Here is a 19,850-nt window from a genome sequence, read left to right as displayed (position 1 = left end):
ACGTTTAATGCGACGTGACGACAATAAAAATGCAATTTTGTACTTGAAAGTTGGAGTAGACGCTGTCGGAGACAGATACGATTAACAGGGTTATATATAAATGGTATATTTTGCTCATTTCATACGTAGTCAGTAAGGAGTAAGGACTAACTTAAATGGCGATTTCCAAACTACACATAGAGATTAACACCACTACTCTTCCATCCTTTGATTTCAATCATCTGATTAGTCCTTTTAATTTATTTAACTTAAACTTAATTTATTTAGTCTTCTAATAAAATCATTAATTTTCCAGATGGGCTGCACGCAACTGTTTTGAACCGCGTCAATACATCTGTCAGACGAAACTCAAGAAGGTCCCAAAGTCGAAACTCAAAGACCTGCGTCGTAGATACTCGAGGATGGGCAAGATTAACGAGATAACAGCTCCGAGCGTCAGCAGAGAGGTCGATGACCCGCGTATCAATGACGTCACCAGCAATCCTATTCAGAACCCGAAGTCTTATGATCTGCGACCAAGTCCTTTACAGCGAATGCCCAAAGAAAAGAGGAACCAACAGAGAAACGATGTGAGGCCGAATGAGTTGAGGAAGCGATCTAGGCCTAACGCGCAAAGACGCTTGACAAGACCATTCCCAGGGTACGTATTTTCAAGTTAATTTTAATAATTTAATCATCGCATAGAAACTATCCTTTCACAGGTTTCAAAATATCTTCGTACCAAATTTCAGCCAAATCGGTTCAGTTCAGAAGAAGAAGTCTATCGTCTTATCGACAGACGGATAGACAGATATATACATTTGCATTTATAATATTACTAGCTGCGCTTCGCGGTTTCTCTCGCATGGATCCACTCTTGTTAGACTTAGCGTAATGATATATAGCCTTCCTCGATAAATGGGCATTGATCGATATCTAACACTGAAATAATTTTTCAAATCGGACCAGTAGTTCTTGAGATTAGTGCGTTCAAACAAACAAACAAACTCTTCAGCTTTATAATATTAGTATATATATGGGGATTAAATCATTTATGAATTCGTTAATAAAACAACCCATGTTCCAAAAGTTGAATACTATTTGATTTTCAACTATCATCAAATATTGGTCCAGTTACCGCTGGAACCGGCGCGACCCCGAAGGCTCGTACCAACGCAACGCGGAGCTGCTCCGCTCGGGCCGCACGGGGCTCACCCCGCAGCAGGTAAGCTCGCACCTCACGCGCCTGCAGCACGTGCGCGACCGCCAGCTCGCGCGCCGCAAGCGGCTCCGCAGCGACTGGCTTGTTAACGAGCCGCACACACACACTGATGTACTTAACGAACAACCAACACACGCTAGAAACGAGCCGCACGCACACACACACAGAGACAATATACTTAACGAACAACCAACACACGCTAGAACATATGATAACGAACAACCAGCTATCATACATACGCACGCTAGAACGTATACGGTGGACAATAACATAAGCGCGTTGCACCCAAAGACGATTGTGGAGGAGTTCGATATGATGCCCCCGCCTCCGCCGGTAGTGCTGCCCCGGCCGGTCAGGAATATCTGGTGATTTTGATCTGTGCCGTCCTGAGTTTTTATATGATTGTGTCTGTATTCCATTGATACTGTCGAAATATTTTTGATAGAAAACATTTTAGCGTTGTAAAATAATGTCCAATGGACCTTCTTCACAATGGACAGTGTTGGCCCAACAAATGATCGTCAATGTTTCCCGCCATTACGGCGATTATGATTAAACATGATGAAACGATCAAAGTAGGTATTTAGGCCTTACACTATCGTGATTGCTTCTACTTGTCCAACGCTGCCCACTGTGAAGAGGACCCACAATATTATAAACATAATATGTGCCTAGTGATTGCACAAAATATTGAATTATTTTTGTATACGTATAATTTACACGTTTAACCAAGATTTGATATTCGTAAAATATTATAACATTAATAAGCCTCAGGATGGCAATTCCTCTTATTTCTTAACGCTTAATAAATCTAATTTAAGTGCTTCTAATTACGAGATTACTATCGCTATACGCTTCAAAGTCTAATCTTATTAGGGCTTTTGCAAGCGGCTCTTTATACTCCTTAGGTTAAAAAATATCTTCGAAAATATACCTACCTTTTTAATTTCGTCACGCTTTATCTTCCCTTTCCGATTTGATTTCACTTTTATATAATGCACAGTTTTTGTAGTATCTGTAACTTATTAAGATAATAATTTTACTCCGATTTTAATTACTAAGGAGTTTTCGCTTATGCTTAGTTCTTCTCCTCTTTATATGCTAGAGCAGTCAGAACGACGAACCTTTATATAAAACGATCCAGTGTATGCTTTTCAAATATCGTGTGTGCTAAGTCTTAGGCTGTTGAATTATATAAAATATAAGTATTTATTACACATATTATACGCTAAGAAAATTATTTGAAATTTGTGTTGCTCTGACAACATTTAAACCACCTTTATTGTATCCGTTATCTGATATTGATAAACTGTATTAGTTTTAAGTATTCTTATATTTTTCTAGATTTAGACAACTAGTCAGTAAGCTAACATCAATATTTAGCGTTAACATTATTTTCATAATATAATATTCAACTAACATTTCCCGCTTAGTGTATTTAATAAACAAAATGAGTCGTACATTATATTGGCATTTTATTAAAAGTATAAAATAAGTATTAATTCTAATTATACGTTCCAATTTTTATGATAAGCATAAAAATGTTATTTTAGTGCCAATATTTTAGTCCTCGCATTTACTAAACGAAACATTAGTTAAGTAATAGTTACATGTTCGAACTTTGACATCCCATTTGATTCTTCGTTTAACCAATTTTAATAATACCTAGTAATAAAATTAAATGTGTCACTGTTTATAATTTCGATCTGAATGTGATTTTTGTGCTATTTTCTGAGGAATGTGAGGAAGATGGCTTTTTGTAACAGAGTTAAGAAAATTTTATAAAAAAAAAACAAGTGAACAGTATTTTTAGTGTTTTACTATTTTCAAACTTTTAATATAAAAAACATTAATTAACTCTGTTACAAGAAGTCAATTCTACAGGCTATTTTTTCTGTAATATACTCGGCTGCATTTTTATCCCTAGAATAAGTTTTATTTTAATCCATTAGTTTTTGGCGTGAAGTCAAAAGACCGTAAGAATCAAATATTCAATACTGCCTTCTTCGTTATTGTCTGTTAATTCTAAATACCTAGTCTATCATAATTAAGAAAATATTAAAGTATTATTACATAGTAAAAACCCCAACGTCTTTCTTTTTTATAAAGGCCTTTTAAGTGTATAACATTTGAATATATTCATAGCACATCAACTGTATAAATTGGTTTTATGACATTTTACAACAGGATTAAGAACAGGATTTTGTTACGCTGTATTTGGATATACTTGAAATTAATAAATCATCTGAACTATAACCTTTGTTTTATTTCATTGTATCAGCGCCATCTGTTGTCGAGTAGCAGTATCAAATGTGTACAATAATTTTACCAATAAACTATTAATAGCAAGCAAGCAATAAATACCAACTATACTTTTTTCAAAACCTGATAGTGTTTCGAGCATTCAAGTATTTATATCACTTTTGTCCGTCTCGAACACATTTTATTACTTGATCGAAATAATATTCACTTAAAGGGTGCCTACCTAGTTTATATGGGTATCTATTGATATATTTTTTTATCTTTAAAAACAGACACACTGTCATAACAACATAAGCTTCACTTATCCTTGCTTTTATCATCAGGTAAAATGGCAACATAGTCGCCCAAAGCTATCTAGGACTGCAATTGGAATTAAATAAAAAAAAATAAAAATAAAAGTAAAGCACAAACTACCATAAGCACGGGTACTGTGAGCACCCTGTGCCTGGCTTTAAGATATGAACTATGATAGAGTCAAATTAATTCAATGATAATTTTATATTTTTTGTATAAAATTTGTAGACTTTAGTTAAATTGAGAGCATATACCTTCTTAAAAATATTTTTTTTTACTTTGAAATGTCGTATGCGTGAAGAAGATTCATGTTTTCCGTCGAGTATGTAAGTATCGGTATGACATAATTGATATTAGATAGAAAACCTTAGATTGAAGGACCTTAAATTAAGAAATAAGAAGTATCATGTCTAAGTATCATGTTATCATTTTAATGGTCGTTTTAACACTTTTGCATTTCTATTTGTTGGTTTCAATTAACATTAGCTTGGGACAAAAACAATTGTTTTTTATAAAAGAAAATACAAAAAAGATGTAAAGGTCATCGACCGATACTTGAATCAATGAAGCCACGCGAAAATGCCGAGATGCGGCGATACGGTTGCCATGGAAACAGCGTACAAACAACCTGACCTAGCGTAATAATGTTTGTTTAGGGAAAATCGGCTCAACGGCTGTTATAATAAAGATTCAATTGAAGGGATATTATTTAAGTTTTTCTATAAATTTTTCAAAAATCTATATTAAAATATGTGGTAATTCTTTTGCTTGAGGATAAAAATACATTCGAATGAAGTTACTGTTCATTAGTATCTATAGTTTAACGTAGGTAAAACAAAGAAAAAAAAATGAAAAGAAAAGCTTTTGTCTCCCTTTTTTTAGGCACCTTGTAACGTTTTTGTAAACGTAGATAGTATAAATTAACCACAATACCTAATTTTCTTGAACGACATCTTCTTATAACACTTTTCATAAGACATATATAGGTAATAAACGCTTAACTGAGTCATAAAATGTGACCTGAATTGTTGTAATAACCTGAAATATTCTCATTTAACATTTTGTTCTCTGTTTCTTACAGCTTATGGAAACGAACTAAAAAAAACGAAGATTATTATGCACACATTTTCAACTTTTAAACTGACGCTGTTAAAAGTAATTATTGATATTTTCACCTATAGGAAAAAAATATAAAAGAAAAGCGCTATAATCACTTACTTATCTTAGTAATGGAATCGTGTTTTGTTACGTTATATTTTTTTCTTTGTCATAAATGCTACAAAGATTAGGTATAGTAACAATGTAGATGAATTTTTGTAAATAATTTCATAATCAAGCATTCAATTCTTAATTTAGTTCATAACATATACAGGTTAAATTAGTATAATATTTGTTTACACTACTACCCCAATTAAACAAGTATAATTAAGAAACTATTCTATATTATTCATGTGAAAATTTTATCCGGAATTAAAAGCTTCATATGTGAAGATTCAAAACTAGGTAGATATATTAATAAAAGTGGGTAAGTAAGTAGTTATTGGTAAACTTATTCTATCTTAGACATGCCTTTATTTGAAAACAACTAAAGAGAAGACAAAACGACGCATTGCCGTGACCTTAAGCAATCTAGGTTAGAACGATATTGTCAAGCAATTACTGAACCGATTAGCTTTCATCCGGTAAACAAAAGCTCCATATGTGATGCTTTTGTTTTAAACTAAAAACCGAGGTTTTTATATTTGTTTATGTTTTTCGAGTGAAACTTCTTTAGGTGCGTTGAGAGTAAAATTTCATGGCCACGTTATGGAGTAAGGCGATTTTGGTATCTTTAAATCTTGCCAAAGAAGTTTCACTTCTGATACGTGTGTTCGGCACACACGCTATTTTTATTTGTATGTTCATCATAATTAGACATCGGATTATATGCATTTGCATATTTGCATATGCAAATGCATAAAACTCGCTAATTACGGCGTTAGTGCATATTTTAGCCTTTTTTCCCAATAGTGCATATTTCGTTAAGTAACGGGTGTTTTGATTGGTCGACTAACCTTTATTAGCCAAACAGAAAGCTCAGCGAGTAAACAAACCCTATTTTGGCATGGTAAAATGGCGAAAAATTACAAAATGGGCTCCATTTTAAGTAAATTTTGAGCTATTCAAAATAGGGCTAGATTACCCTAAAACTTAAAACATGGGTTGAATTCCAAAAAAGGGCTAGATTTAGCCCGGAAAGGTCTAAGGTGGCAACACTGGGCTCGCGGGTGACAAACGTCACAAATTTGCGCTCGAAAATTAGGTAAAAATGCCTGATTGTATATTGGCACAAAAACTATACTAAATTCCATGAAATTTTCACTGTATTTGTACAATTTTTGATTTAAATATATAAAATAATAAAGGTTTTTTTATTTTGTATTGTGCATATTTTAGGCATATCAGTCGTTTTTAGTGCATATTTTGGCCTTTTTTAGTGCATATTTGCATGCATATTTTGGCATTTTGTTAGTGCATATAATCCGATGTCTAATCATAATGTATGGTAAGGTAGAAATACAATATATGTATCACATATTTGTGTATAATTTATTAGTTTAACAACAAGATTCAGTTTATTAGAAAGTAGGTCTATTTCCCATAGGTATTGATAAAAGCAGGACTTTGATTTAAAAATCAACTAATTATAGGTACAATTAAACGACTCAACAAAAACTGAATTATTTTAAAGTTACTTAGCAACGGTATGTATTATAGCATTTTTATGGTATCAGAATACCCGAGATAAGAATCTCGCGTGATGTCCTGCAACGCTATAGATACCTTTCCATTCTATGAATATCGATCAATACATGATACATTATATTGCATCATATAACTCATAACAGTAACTTATAATAATTGTAATGTCCAATACAAATAATAGTAATATACAACATAGACGCAATATAAACGTTATAGTTTGTCACGAATTTTACTCTACATCTCGTTCGTATATTCTCTATCTGGATGGAAATATGGACATGATTTTAAGACCAAAAGTAGAACATTTATTTTTCAACTAGATGGCTAGAAAAACTTTTCTTAAGAAATACTTTTAAATATTATGTAGTACACATTCATTTTCACCAATTCGGAAAGTACTCTCTTCAACCTGACAAGAAAAACTACAGTCGCTACGAGTACTTAGAAACACAGAAAATGCTGTTAAAACTTTGTTGATACTATATTCAGTATTAGTTCTCATTAGATGTCAATAACAACTAACACTATTAACTACAAAGCTTTTTAAACATTCAGCTTCAGCGGATATTTTGAGAGTTGAGACATGGAAAATTCATCGCAGTAACCATTGAAAAACCACTGCAGAATTTTCTTGTATTAAGATAATACTGAACCCAATGTTCGGATAAGAATATTTATTAATTAAAAGGCATAATTATTAAAACCTACTATCGTTTTTGCTGCAAATTCATGCGTGGAAGTAAATCTACCTAAAGTAGTTTTCTTTCCCCATATATTTTGATACTACATACCCAATTATACAAAATGCTTTCTCTAAATCAAAGCAACATAGCTTATCGTTACCGCCGGTCATTGACATTCGCTCCTATACCACGCAATTCAATTATGCAGAGGTCGTTCTTACCAGTATCCTCTGACGGGGAAAATGTTTTATAGCCTTCACCTTATGGTAATGAACTTGGAAAATTATTACAATAAAAAAATCACGAACGACATCTAGATGTTAAGTAATGATTACTTTTAGAGCCCTACAATATACGATTAAGTATGACTTTGTAATTTTTTTGTTTGATTTTCCTTGCTATTCTCGTAGATATTAGATATGTACCTATTTGTACCTATGTATTAAATTTTTATCGCTCTTCTATCGAGCTTAAGGTATCTCGCTGTCATGAACATCATACAAACCTTATAGACTGAATAAAACAACAACAAATATCCTTATTTTGAAAAAAAAGGGCGTTTCGAGATATTGAGTGGATCCTACTATTAACCTTCGAAAAAAGGAGTGTTACAATGAAATACTGCAATCACGATATTGACGGTTCAAGGCGCATTACGTAATCTTAATAAATAGCTAGTTATTGCAATCGCATTTTTCTAAATTTAAACTTTTATTTTCTCTAATCTTACGTTTTACAACACACGTACCCCAGATCATGTTGTATTACAGATAAATAGCTAGAACCTTAGGAGTAACTAAGTTTCATAGGTACCTATGTGCCTTAATAAGTGACGTTCTACAACCGACTTTTCAAATTCGAAAGGGCTTAATATAATTGAAAAAAAAAACAAATATAATTTAATTATACGTGGAATATAATTTAACATCACCTTCATTCGGAATGGTGTTATATTTGCGCTATTACCTACTCCATGAGCTTTTTATGTCCTTTTTGATCTTAGGAACAACGTAATATACCACGAATACATATATAAGCTTTTTTAAACAATTATTTGAAGAAATAACTGAAGTATTATTGTTGTGAACGAAAAAATAAACTTCATTCAACATTTTCATTAACATAGGTACGATAAAAAGCAAAAATATAGGTTCAGAATAATCTACAACCAGGCTACGGAAAACTGTAGCCTCTCATAAAACCGTATGTTATATGACACACAGCAATATTTCGTATTCTAATGGCAATCGTTATGGCCATGCTGACCAATTTGGAGAGAGCCTCAACAACCATTAATAATTCTGTAATGTTGGAAATAAACTGAATATTCATTTCAAGGGGCAGGTCATGTGTCACTGGTTGACTTGAGCACGATATTAAGGGAATATCGTTTTAAGGATCAAAGAAATAAAGTTTTGGATTATAACTTGGGAAGAAAATTCAAAGTTTTCATTGTGGATTTGTTAAATTCAATTATTTTATTTATACTTTTTCTGCTTGACCATTGGCTTCAAATAGATTGTAACTCAGATAAAGTTGAATTTAAAATATATATTCAAGGAACTATAGAGCAACAAATGTACTGTAGATAGAATTACAATACTACAAGACGCGAGCCAGCTGTTATAATTGCAGATACTGCTGTTATTTCAAATTAACATCAATCATAACATCTATCTAGTTTTTTTTTTATTAGAATTTTTACATAATTTACAAAATAACTTTAAGAAAAGCTTTATTAAATATCCCCTTATCCAAGCCATTTCCAGTGACTCTATAGCCCACACAAAGTTAATCGCACGGTGGTAGCAAGGGTGGCCTAGCCAGCGGTCAGTTAGCGCCCCGCAGCCGACCGACCAGTCGCGGGTCAGACATGGCCGCATAGTTTGCCGCCATGATTGACGATATCCCAGGTCTGTTCCATTTTCAAACGCACCATAGATTTGCTTTTTTTCACATGTTGACACAGATTAAAAAGTTATTTCGTAACTACCAGGATTTTAAATTATAGATTTTTTAATTTCTAGAATGAGCACCAATCATGGTGATGTAGGTAAATAAACTCGATAACAATCGTCACGATGTTGAGTTACTACATTTATATATTGTGTTACTTGTACTTTATATTATAATTATCCTCTTAAGCGATAATTCTAAATTTTTAAAATTCTTTTACAGTCGATCATGCAGGTCGTGTAAAATTATTTCGATTTTTTATATTCATTTAACAGAATAAATGCAAATGAAAATTAATTAAAAATACCAAAACACATATTTGTAAATTTTAATTAAAACATTTATAAAATAATCGGTACCAACAACGTATTTTTTTTTCAATGTAAAGGAAGCTCTACTATTTTCAAACTTCATCTAGAACTAGATACCTACCAATATACATTTGAACATAACAAACAGCGCATACTGTATTCATTTCGTTGAATGGTTATAAAAACCCAGTTTCGAGTGTAGTTTACAAACAAATTACTATTGATTTTCTTTCAGCCAAATGTTACACACGTGTAACCGTCGTAGCATTTCATATTGAGTTTCTTTTATAGGCATCGATGAAACCCTACAAGTAATATTATAAGCGCGAATTTTTTGAGAATCTATGAATGATCCACGTTAGTTTTTCTTTCAGTTTCACGCAAATCTATCTATGATAATATGTGTGGTACAGAGATAGATATCTAAGCACACATAGGCTACTTTTTTCAGAGTACCTCGAGTTTCAGCGCACAAAATAGAAACACAAGCTTACATTTTTCTTTAAATGTGTTTTGTATGCACCTACTCTATTTCTGTTAGCTTTTGCTGCTTTGACCGGCTAAAGTATTTAGGGCATTTTCCCAGCGTAAAACATTTAAATGTAGTATTTATTTATTATAACGAGTAAATCATTTAGAAATGTTACAGAAACTATCATTAATAAGGCTTTGTAAACTTTTTTTGAATTATGACACAATAATTTAATTAAAACAGCTTTACAGCTCAAGGGAATATGAAAAACTTCATTAAATTAGTAAATAATTTGTATTTAAAACATATCGTCAATTTAAAGGTATATTATTGAAATTATATTATGTAGATATGTAGTTTCATTTATTTGATTTGTACTTCTTTATCGCTATCAATAAAAAACTTTAGTACATAATATCATAGAATAACTTTCAAGATTTTGTTGGTATTTTTGTGCACTATTCACATAAATATTAACAAATAGATATTTTTTCAGAAATAAGTAGGTCCAAGAAAAAATATTTCACGCTTTTTACAAATTGTATTTATGATTTAATTTAATATGTAACTTTATCCATTATTTTGTCCTAAAGTTCTTTAGTCCTCTATAAAGTAGCTAAAAGGTTCTATTTTTAAATCCATTACACGACAAATAAATTAGAAAGTACAATAGAACCAAAATTAAGATATTAATCTCCAGGGAGATTATAGCCAGATTAAAGGGTGAACTTGACAAGGTCAAATGTAATTACCCGTGCCCCTGATATAGCACCTTAAAGCTTTTGCTTTTGCTTCTTTTATTACAAGAACAACACTTTCTTTGGCGTCACATGTTTAAAGTTTCTTTATGCCTTTTAGTATGCGGCATGCACTGTGTGACATTTGTGTACATGATTTATAACCCACTACTGTTAACAATGTTGTAGACAATATGCTGATTTTACGCAATACCGCTACTGTCTAGCGTGCAAATATGATAAATGGATCTTCAACCATTGAAATTATACTATTAGCAGCTTCGGGTTTGGCCTGCGTTAAAAAACATAGTCTATATTATTCGTTACGAATGTAGCTTTAGATTATAGACGCATCGATGCTATAAATAAGTCGAGTAATTTTTGAGAAAAATCAAATATTTCAGGACATTTTTCAAACCTTCACCTAGATTTATTTTTGTTTTTAACAAAAAAAATCCTTGTCACTACATACATATAAATCAGCTAGGTAGGTACTACTAATAGCTAGGTTCAATAATTTTTTTCTGATACATTTATCACAATTTCGTCAGCTTAATATTATTTTCTACATTCGTGCGGAACAATAGTTAAGAGTCCGTCCAACAATTTGCCACTACGTCCGTTCCAAGTCAAGGGCAGGCGAAATTCGTAAATCTGTAATTACGAGTTACGACCACTACAATAAATCTGAAGCTCTATACTACTATAAAAAGCTTTTCCATGGTAATTTCTAAGTAACATTTTAAGGAATGACGTCAGTGGTTAAACTAATAAAAATTCATGTTTCCGTAGACCGGCGTGTTATTAATTTCTAGAATCTATGCGTAGGTAGTAACGTTTTAATCTGTGGAGTAGGTTTAGATTTAACTGATATTAAAAAAGCTAGAAATGACGCATTACTTGAACCTAGGTACTGGTTTATCGCAATCATTAATCATAAGTAATATAAGGTAACTCATTTACTGTATCGTTTTAAAACTTTGTTGGAAACCTAAAGCCTTGAAGTAAAACCACAGTAAAACTTTAGTATTTTTTGTTGAACTGAAAGTTGTATGGACTACCATTTCCACATCTTGCTCTTCGTGAAGCTTAAAATATTGAAGGGTGGTGATTCCAATTTCAAAGTTTGTATTTATATATTTATCTTCGCATATTTACGTATTCTTTTTATAGAAACCGGCGCTGTCTTCACGTTCGGCAAATCTCACTTTGCCGACAATGAACCTAGTCACTTCTTTATCAAGAACGATCCAATCGTAGCTATATCCTGTGGCGACGAGCATAGCGCTGTTATATGCCGTAAGTACCTATTTAAAATTAACAGGATCTTAACAAAAAAATACACTACTAAAACTGAAGACTAAGTTGCATAATGCACATACTTATTACTTAATAATTTAATTTTTGTCCCTTTTTACTAACAAAAGATTTTACTACAGTTTACAGTACGATAGCTCAATTTATTGATAGCTAGATGACTATATCAGTGGCCGACCTACTGCTTTATAAAATAAATTTGTATAGAAACCATGGGACTCTACCATTCTTTTCATTCTCTACATTTTATTTAACTCTCAATTTCAGAGAACGGTCGTGTGTTCGTCTTCGGCACAAACGCATGGGGTCAGCTCGGCTTGGGACATAAGGACGAAGTGACAAGACCGAGTTGTGTGAAATGGCTGAAACCGCACCGCACCATGTTCGTAGCGTGTGGGCGGGCGCATACTATTTTTGTTACCGGTCAGTTTTAGTCACAGAACATATAAAAGAGGTTTTAGTCATGTTTTAGTAGATTATAGGTAAACCAGAATCTGATGGCAATTAGGGAAATCAAAATTTTGAGTTTGCAACCCTAGGGAAAATGGACTGAACGATCTTGATACTTCTTATTTTTTATTTTGGCCTCAATATCATTAGTCACATAACATAAGTGGACAATACTGTACTTAATAATAAGATATCCACTAATATTATGTATGTACTTACCTACTTACATGTATAATATACACATTAGTTTTATATGTATATTAGACATATTATTATTTACACATACTTATATATTTTGTTTAAATCATTATCATTATGCCATGTCAAAATATGGATATAATGATAATGGAGATCAAAACTAGATTGCTTATATTTATATTTTTAATTAAAAGTATCAAAACGGGTAAGTCAAATTTACCAATAAAATCTTCAAAATTGAAAATTGTTATGTTTCTGACCCTTCTTCATCGAATATTTTTCTATACACATTGTAAACAACACCTCTTGCTTGTGATATCAGCCGCTTTTTCGACATGTTAGAAGATTTTTTAGACAAAATCCTAAAATTATTCATCAACTGCGAAGAAAACAAATAATTTGACGACCAATTTGATAGTTGTCAAATAAAGTTGCCACATGAAAATCTTTTATTTTATAAATATAAAAATGCCATCAGATTCTGGTAGACCTATAGACATTTTTTACTTGGATAACAAAAGTATGAAATATAGCTAGAGCCTAGATGTAGAGTAGGTATAATTCTTATGACACAACATGAAAACTATCTAAAACAGTTCAGTAGCTTATGAGCTTTAATTTAAGTTTAAATAAAATACTAATAGAATACGGTTAGGACAATAAAGTCAGGCATCATCTTTTGTATAACACTTACTTGTGACCTTCTGTCGACAAATTATATCTATTACCTACCTATCCCTTCATAGAACGATATACACCTACAGTGGTGGACGTTTAATTAGAAACACGTAACTCGATGAAGTAGTCATCAAATTCATTTAACATTTATGTATTAACGTATTAGAGATTAAGTATTATTTCATATGTAATAGAACACCCGTTTATCTAGTTTTATAAGAAATTGCTTAATTTTAATCAAACGTTAGCTTAAATTAATAAAATTGAACAACTTTAAGTGAAGTCTGATTTCCGAGTATTTTCAGTCTGGACAACAAATTAGAAACAGCATGATTCGAGTGTTCCAAAGTCAAAACCTGTTGAAATGCCGCCAATATTTTTTTCTTCTACAAATATTTGCACCGTTTTTTAAACATTCCATCTAAAAGTTTCTGAAAATTAATTTGCTTTGCAGTATAAATGGGTAAAAGTAAGTTTTGTGACCCATCAACAAGAAAAATAATTTTAAGTTTACTTTTTGACAAAAACTGGAGTTACAGGAAAATTGCAAATCATTTAGAGTGTTCGATAAAAATATATTCAATGCTATAGTTTATTTAAAAGAGCATGGTACTTCCGATCAAGTGCCTAGAAAAGCTCGACCATGAAAAACCACTGCTCGCGAGGATAGGCAAATGATTCTTTTGGCAAAGATGGATCCATTTAAAAGTTCAAATTCTATTATAAAATTAGTTTTTTCCGAAGATGAACCTCGCAATGAGTCGATGAGATCGGTTTGCAGGCGGTAAGTCGAGGCAAAATTTTTTGGGAGAGACGCCAGGAAAGTACAGCTTCTTACTAGGCAGTACAGCGACAACAACGATTTTCATTTACTAAGAAATATTGCTCGTGGACAGTCTGCCAGTGTAAAAGTTTTATTTTGGGACGAAACTAAAATTAATTTAATCAATTCTGATGGCAAAGGATACGCGCGTCGCTCTGTTAACCAGGCCTTAGATAATAAATAACAGTTCAGCATGGCGGAGGAAACATTATAGTATGGGCACGTATGGGGTTGTTTTTAGATTGTTATCTTTATCTTTATAGACAACAAGGACTTTACAACGTCGTGGCTTAGTTTGTATGAGATTTTAACACGTTTGCAAAATTTCCTAATATAATTAGAACCTTTAAATGGATCCATCTTTGCGAAAAGAATTGCCTATGCTTGCGAGCAGTGGTTTTTCATGGTCGAGCTTTTTTAGGAACTTAATCACATGCTCTTTTAAATAAACTGTAGCATTGAATATCATTTTATCGAACACTCTAAATGATTTGCAATTTTCCTGTAACTCCAGTTTTTGTCAAAATGTAAACTTAAAATTATTTTTCTTGTTGATGGGTCACAAATCTTACTTTTACCCATTTATACTGCAAAGCAAATTAATTTTAAGAAACTTTTAGATGGAATGTTTAAAAAACGGTGCAAATATTTGTAGAAGAAAAAAATATTGGCGGCATTTCAACAGGTTTTGACTTTGGAACACTGGAACCATGCTGTTTCTAATTTGTTGTCCAGACTGAAAATACTCGGAAATCAGACTTCACTCAAAGTTGTTTAATTTTATTAATTTAAGCTAGCGTTTGATTAAAATTAAGCAATTTCTCATAAAACTAGATAAACGGGTGTTCTATTACATATGAAATAATGCTTAATCTCTAATACGTTAATACACAAATGTAAATAAATTTGTAGACTACTTCATTGTGTTACGTGTTTCTAATTAAACGTCCACCACTGTATGTATATATGTATGTAGTTTCTTACCTTGACGAAATTAGTTAAACATACGCATACCTATTATGTAACAATCGGGTACCTATCGTAAAAAACTGTCCGTTGACTATTTAAATTGAAATAATATGTAGGTAGTACATACCTATACCCATCATTCCATATTGTCATCATATATTAAACTTATAATTCCAGACACAAACGCGATCTACGCAGTGGGCTGCAACGAAGAAGGCCAGCTGGGTACAGGCGATGTGGAGAGCCACTCGGTACCGCAGTATGTCGAGCTGGATGCTGACCAGCCGATACGGCAGGTCTCCGCTGGTAGTAACCATACTGCGGTGCTAACTGGTCAGTTGCCAGTTGGATTTTAATTTCCGTAGTTTTGCACGCGTTAATTGCAGAGTTTAAAATGTGTTGATAAATAATTGTAATAAGTAGTACTTGTTAAAATGATGCTGGCTTTCACTGCATTTAATTTATAGTAAGAATGATAAAATTAGCTCTACATATTACAGAAAATAAGGCATTTCTTGTGTTTCTTTTTTATCCATTTCATTTAAACTCATATTGTTATTAAATCGATGGGTCTACGAGCAATTTATAGTTACTACAAGTTACTAACTCTAAAGGGCCAATTTATAACTATAAAATTCCACCCCCTTAATGAAACCACTTCAAATTATAGATACCTACTTCTTTTAACCCATTGAGCCCCGAACGGCCCGATCGGTCCACGACACAATAGATTTTCTATTGTGTCTGTGATTCTGGGGCCTGAGTTATTAATATAAAACTTACCTTACTCACTAGTCTGCTTTCTATCTTTTCAAGTAAGGCTACATAAAATAAACTTTATATATATTATTGGCGTAATAAATTAACCAAGATACATAATATTATGTACATTGATAATATATGTAAAAATATTCCACCAGACGATGGGCGCGTGTTCATGTGTGGCTCGAACACGGAAGGGCAGCTCGGGCTCGGCGAAGACACTAGGACCTGCGTCAAACTCACTGAGCTCAAATTTATGGAGAAAATAGCCTTTGTGGAGTGCGGTTACTATCACACAGTGTTTATTACTGGTAATTTATTTATTCTTTCTAATTGTATGTACCTATTCATTATTAAATATTACCTTCCTATGTCATTTACAATAACTTTTATTTGATATAAATATTATTGCTCTGATTAATTATTTATAGATACAAGTAGCATTTTCGTAAAAACAGAAATTAGAGTGATAAACTTACCTAACTATTACATATGAAAAAAATCTTATTAATCATCATTTCCTTACAATATTTCTATAAATAACTAATTATAACACCCACAGCAAAAGGAGCCGTATTCGTAACAGGTGACAATGAGAACCAAAAGCTTGGCATATCAGATACAGCAAATATTATATACGTACCTCAAGTTCTACCAACGAATGTACAAATAAAGAGTGCATGTTGCGGCGCAAACCACACATTTCTTTTGTCTATGGACGAAAGCAAAATATTGGCTTTCGGTTCCAATGAAAAAGGACAATTAGGCATGCCGAACACAATAGAAATAGTGAAAGAGCCAACGGAAATTAATATGGACAAAATGTTCGACGGCTATCAATTGAAATTGGTTGCTTGTGGGGCGATGCACACTGCTTTTGTTACTGGTAATTTTAAACTTTTTTGAATTAATCCTATACCTAGATATCGTTTAAAATTATTTTTTATCGACAGATACTTTATATTTCTGCAAAATGTGATTCGAATATCCTCGGTCATTGTTCCACCAATCGTTAAAAAATTGTTGTTACATACTTCCAAATATCAATGTTGATTGTTGAGTCATCATATGACTGTTCCATAATAATATTTATAATATTTATTTTTCAGACAATGGATTGCTTTACACCTGTGGCGAGTCAAGGCACGATAAATTGTGCTTGGACGAAATCGACGCCGACAACTCGACCGACTTCCCCAATCAATATACGCCTAAGCGGGTCACCGCCATGAATGGTTTCATTGTAGACAATGTGGCTTGCGGCGGCTGCCACACTCTACTCACCGCTACCAAAGGCTCCAACGCAGACTTCACGAATAACGATTTCATAGTCAACCAAGAGAATAAACAAATATCGATTACCGAACTACCTCCCTTGCAAAAAGTACCAATCATGAACAAAGAAGATCCTCCGATGGATACACCAAAGCCTAGCGTTAATGAGCACGTAATTGAAAACTCCAACAATCGAAACGAAGAAAGCGGGTCGATCGATTCATTAGAAGCTAATGTAAGTGGATCTCATATCGTTCATATTAACGATCTCGAAACAGACACAGCTAGCATACATAATATACCAGATCTAAACAATGATACCAGTATGATTATTGACAACATGCCTAAAATGGATATATCAACGTCTATAGAAAAGGGAATGACAGAAATATCAGAAAAACTTGAAAAAGCAAAGGATAAAGTCACAGAGGACATCGAGGAAATACAAAACAAAGCCGAAGACAAAATACAAGAAATTGTACACACTGTTAAAGAAGAAGCAAATGAGAAAATAGAAGTCGTAGAGGATATTTTGAAAAAATCCGTCGCAAAAATTGACCCCGGGTTTCACTGTGATGAAAAGATATCATTGGGAATTCCAGATAAAATAGCAGAGACTAACAATTCACCACCTCCAAAGAGTCCTATAATTCAAGACCTTTTGCACATACCCGACATTTCCCACATGAGTCCAAACCTGAGCAAACATAGCGATGATGGTCAACGAAGTGACGAAGGGCAATCGGAAAATGAAACTATACCTTGTGGCTCTGATAAATCGAGTCCACAAGCTGGTAAAACGAAAACTCAAGCAGTTTTACCAATTGTAAGAAGTGAAGATCATATTGACCAAGTCCCAACGAATTGCGAAGATTCGGAAGTGGTTGTTAATAAACTGGAGGATAAAGGTCGATTCGCGCGCATTTTTCAATCTATACGAGATAAAGAAAACTCTTGCATGGGTAAAGGAAAGGTAATAGAAGAAAAGGTTACAGGTAAATCACTCCATTCTCAATTTAATAATTAAATATGAACTGGTGCAAACAAATAAAAATATTGCCTAAACTTAACAAATGTTGATTTGTAAATGATAAATAGTAACATATTACAAACAGTTCAAATAATAGCATTCTTAACAACTAAAAAATTCTTATAATTCTTGTAAGTACAGGATTAGGAGTCTTAAAAGATATATTTCCGCTCGCTCGACTCTATGTTCAAACTCAAACTTTCTTGTCAAAAATGCTTAGATTGTTAGTATCCACATACTAGACTACTTCTACTTACTAACACTTTCGAATTTCAGAAAATATTCACAAAGGCATTGAAACTGCGGAGGAAAAAGTCCACAAAATAGAAGAGACAGTAGAAACAGAAATCAGAAACCAAACAAACTCAAGAACCTGCACCATTTTATAAAATTCTAAACTTGTATTGTCTTAGATGTTTACATAAATTAATAAATTTTTATCATTTCTATCGTTAAAAATGTGTGTATTATTTATAATCTTAGCTTATATGGAGTGCCATTGGGGAGGGTCTTTAAATTCAAATATCTCGGACACATATTGACCCCTAGACTCAGAGACGATGATGATATTGAAAGGGAACGACGGGCACTGGCAGTGAGGGCAAATATGATAGCTCGTAGGTTTGCACGTTGTTCTAATGAAGTTAAAAAAACCCTATTTCGTGCGTATTGTACATCTTTTTACACGTGCAGCCTATGGGCTAGTCATACTCAACATTCTTACAGCTCGCTCCGTGTTCAATATAATAATGCGTTCCGGGTGTTAATGGGGCTGCCCCGTTATTGCAGCGCATCAGGGATGTTTGCAGAAGCTCATATAGACTGTTTTTACGCTACAATGCGAAAGAGATGCACATCCCTGGTGCGCCGTGTGCGGGACAGCCCCAATGAAATCATGCGCTGTATAGCGAGTCGGCTCGACTGCTGGTATGTGAACCACTGCTGCAAACTATCTGCTTCCTTGATAGCTTTGTAGCGGTGGAGTACATTTCTAGCAGTCATAATAAATTTTATTTTTACTAACATAATTTTTAAGATAATAATTGTTACTAACAAAATGAGTCCTGGTTACTTGAATAAATAAATAAATGAATTATAACTAACAATATGATTTGGTAATGGTTCAAAATTCGGGCATGAATGAATGAATGAATGGTTCAAAAGACAAACGTTCAAAAACCGTTAATTTAAATATTTAACTGCATATCATACAAATGACTAATAAATAATAATCTATAAATAATATAGGTTAAAAAGTATTATCAAAGCAATATGAACTGAAAAAACCTACACTAGAGTGCGTTTCACGAAAGAGTTCCCCTGCCGTTATGTTGGCTTACCTGACTGTCAAAAACGAAAATATTTTTTTTAATCAAAAATGACAGAGAAAATATTCTCCTTTCTTCCTAGCCTTATCCCGTATCTTGGTCGGCTGCCTAGAAAGGAGAATATTTTCTCTGTCATTTTTGATTAAAAAAAAATATTTTCGTTTTTGACAGTCAGGTATGCCAACATAACGGCAGGGGAACTCTATCGTGAAACGCACTCTACACAGAGTTTTGACATTCACAATATATTTATAATATTACTGAATTTACAAAGATTTCGTTTATTCGGTTGGGTATATTTCACATTTTAATGATACGGCTGGATATCATTCAGAAAGTTAATTAAATGGGATAATTTT

At 32.9% G+C, this 19,850-nt stretch overlaps 2 protein-coding genes across 2 annotated transcripts in view; both read left to right on the top strand.

Annotated features, from left to right (window-relative positions):
• Positions 1 to 2,221, top strand: part of LOC149904348 (uncharacterized) — a 117,121-nt gene extending 114,900 nt beyond the window's left edge. The window contains exons 6-7 of the mRNA XM_090107311.1: positions 296 to 640; positions 1,114 to 2,221. Of these exons, the coding sequence (XP_089963437.1) occupies positions 296 to 640; positions 1,114 to 1,570 (802 nt within the window). The 3' untranslated portion in view covers positions 1,571 to 2,221. The remainder of the gene's footprint in view (positions 1 to 295; positions 641 to 1,113) is intronic.
• A 9,328-nt stretch (positions 2,222 to 11,549) lies between these two features.
• Positions 11,550 to 18,622, top strand: LOC149904347 (uncharacterized). The gene is made up of 8 exons (XM_090107034.1): positions 11,550 to 11,571; positions 11,835 to 11,960; positions 12,246 to 12,401; positions 15,274 to 15,429; positions 16,017 to 16,169; positions 16,421 to 16,744; positions 16,968 to 18,128; positions 18,440 to 18,622. The coding sequence occupies exons 1-8, from the start codon at positions 11,550 to 11,552 to the stop codon at positions 18,550 to 18,552; spliced, it is 2,211 nt and encodes a 736-aa protein (XP_089963160.1). The 3' UTR covers positions 18,553 to 18,622.
• The last annotated feature ends 1,228 nt before the right edge of the window (positions 18,623 to 19,850 follow it).

This window comes from Colias eurytheme, chromosome 11 (genome assembly GCF_061535395.1).
Source record: "Colias eurytheme isolate Ceu_HAF_F1 chromosome 11, ilColEury1 Martin Lab GWU primary, whole genome shotgun sequence".
Taxonomy (NCBI): domain Eukaryota; kingdom Metazoa; phylum Arthropoda; class Insecta; order Lepidoptera; family Pieridae; genus Colias; species Colias eurytheme.
This window is presented reverse-complemented; position numbering and strand designations above follow the sequence as displayed.

What these genes read in the sequence shown, in the direction of transcription:
- LOC149904347 (XM_090107034.1), top strand. Translation starts at nt 11,550, where the DNA reads ATGACGCATTACTTGAACCTAG. An exon ending in GCATAGCGCTGTTATATGCC is followed by an intron (nt 11,961 to 12,245) that starts GTAAGTACCTAT and finishes TCTCAATTTCAG; the next exon opens with AGAACGGTCGTGTGTTCGTC. An exon ending in TCACACAGTGTTTATTACTG is followed by an intron (nt 16,170 to 16,420) that starts GTAATTTATTTA and finishes TAACACCCACAG; the next exon opens with CAAAAGGAGCCGTATTCGTA.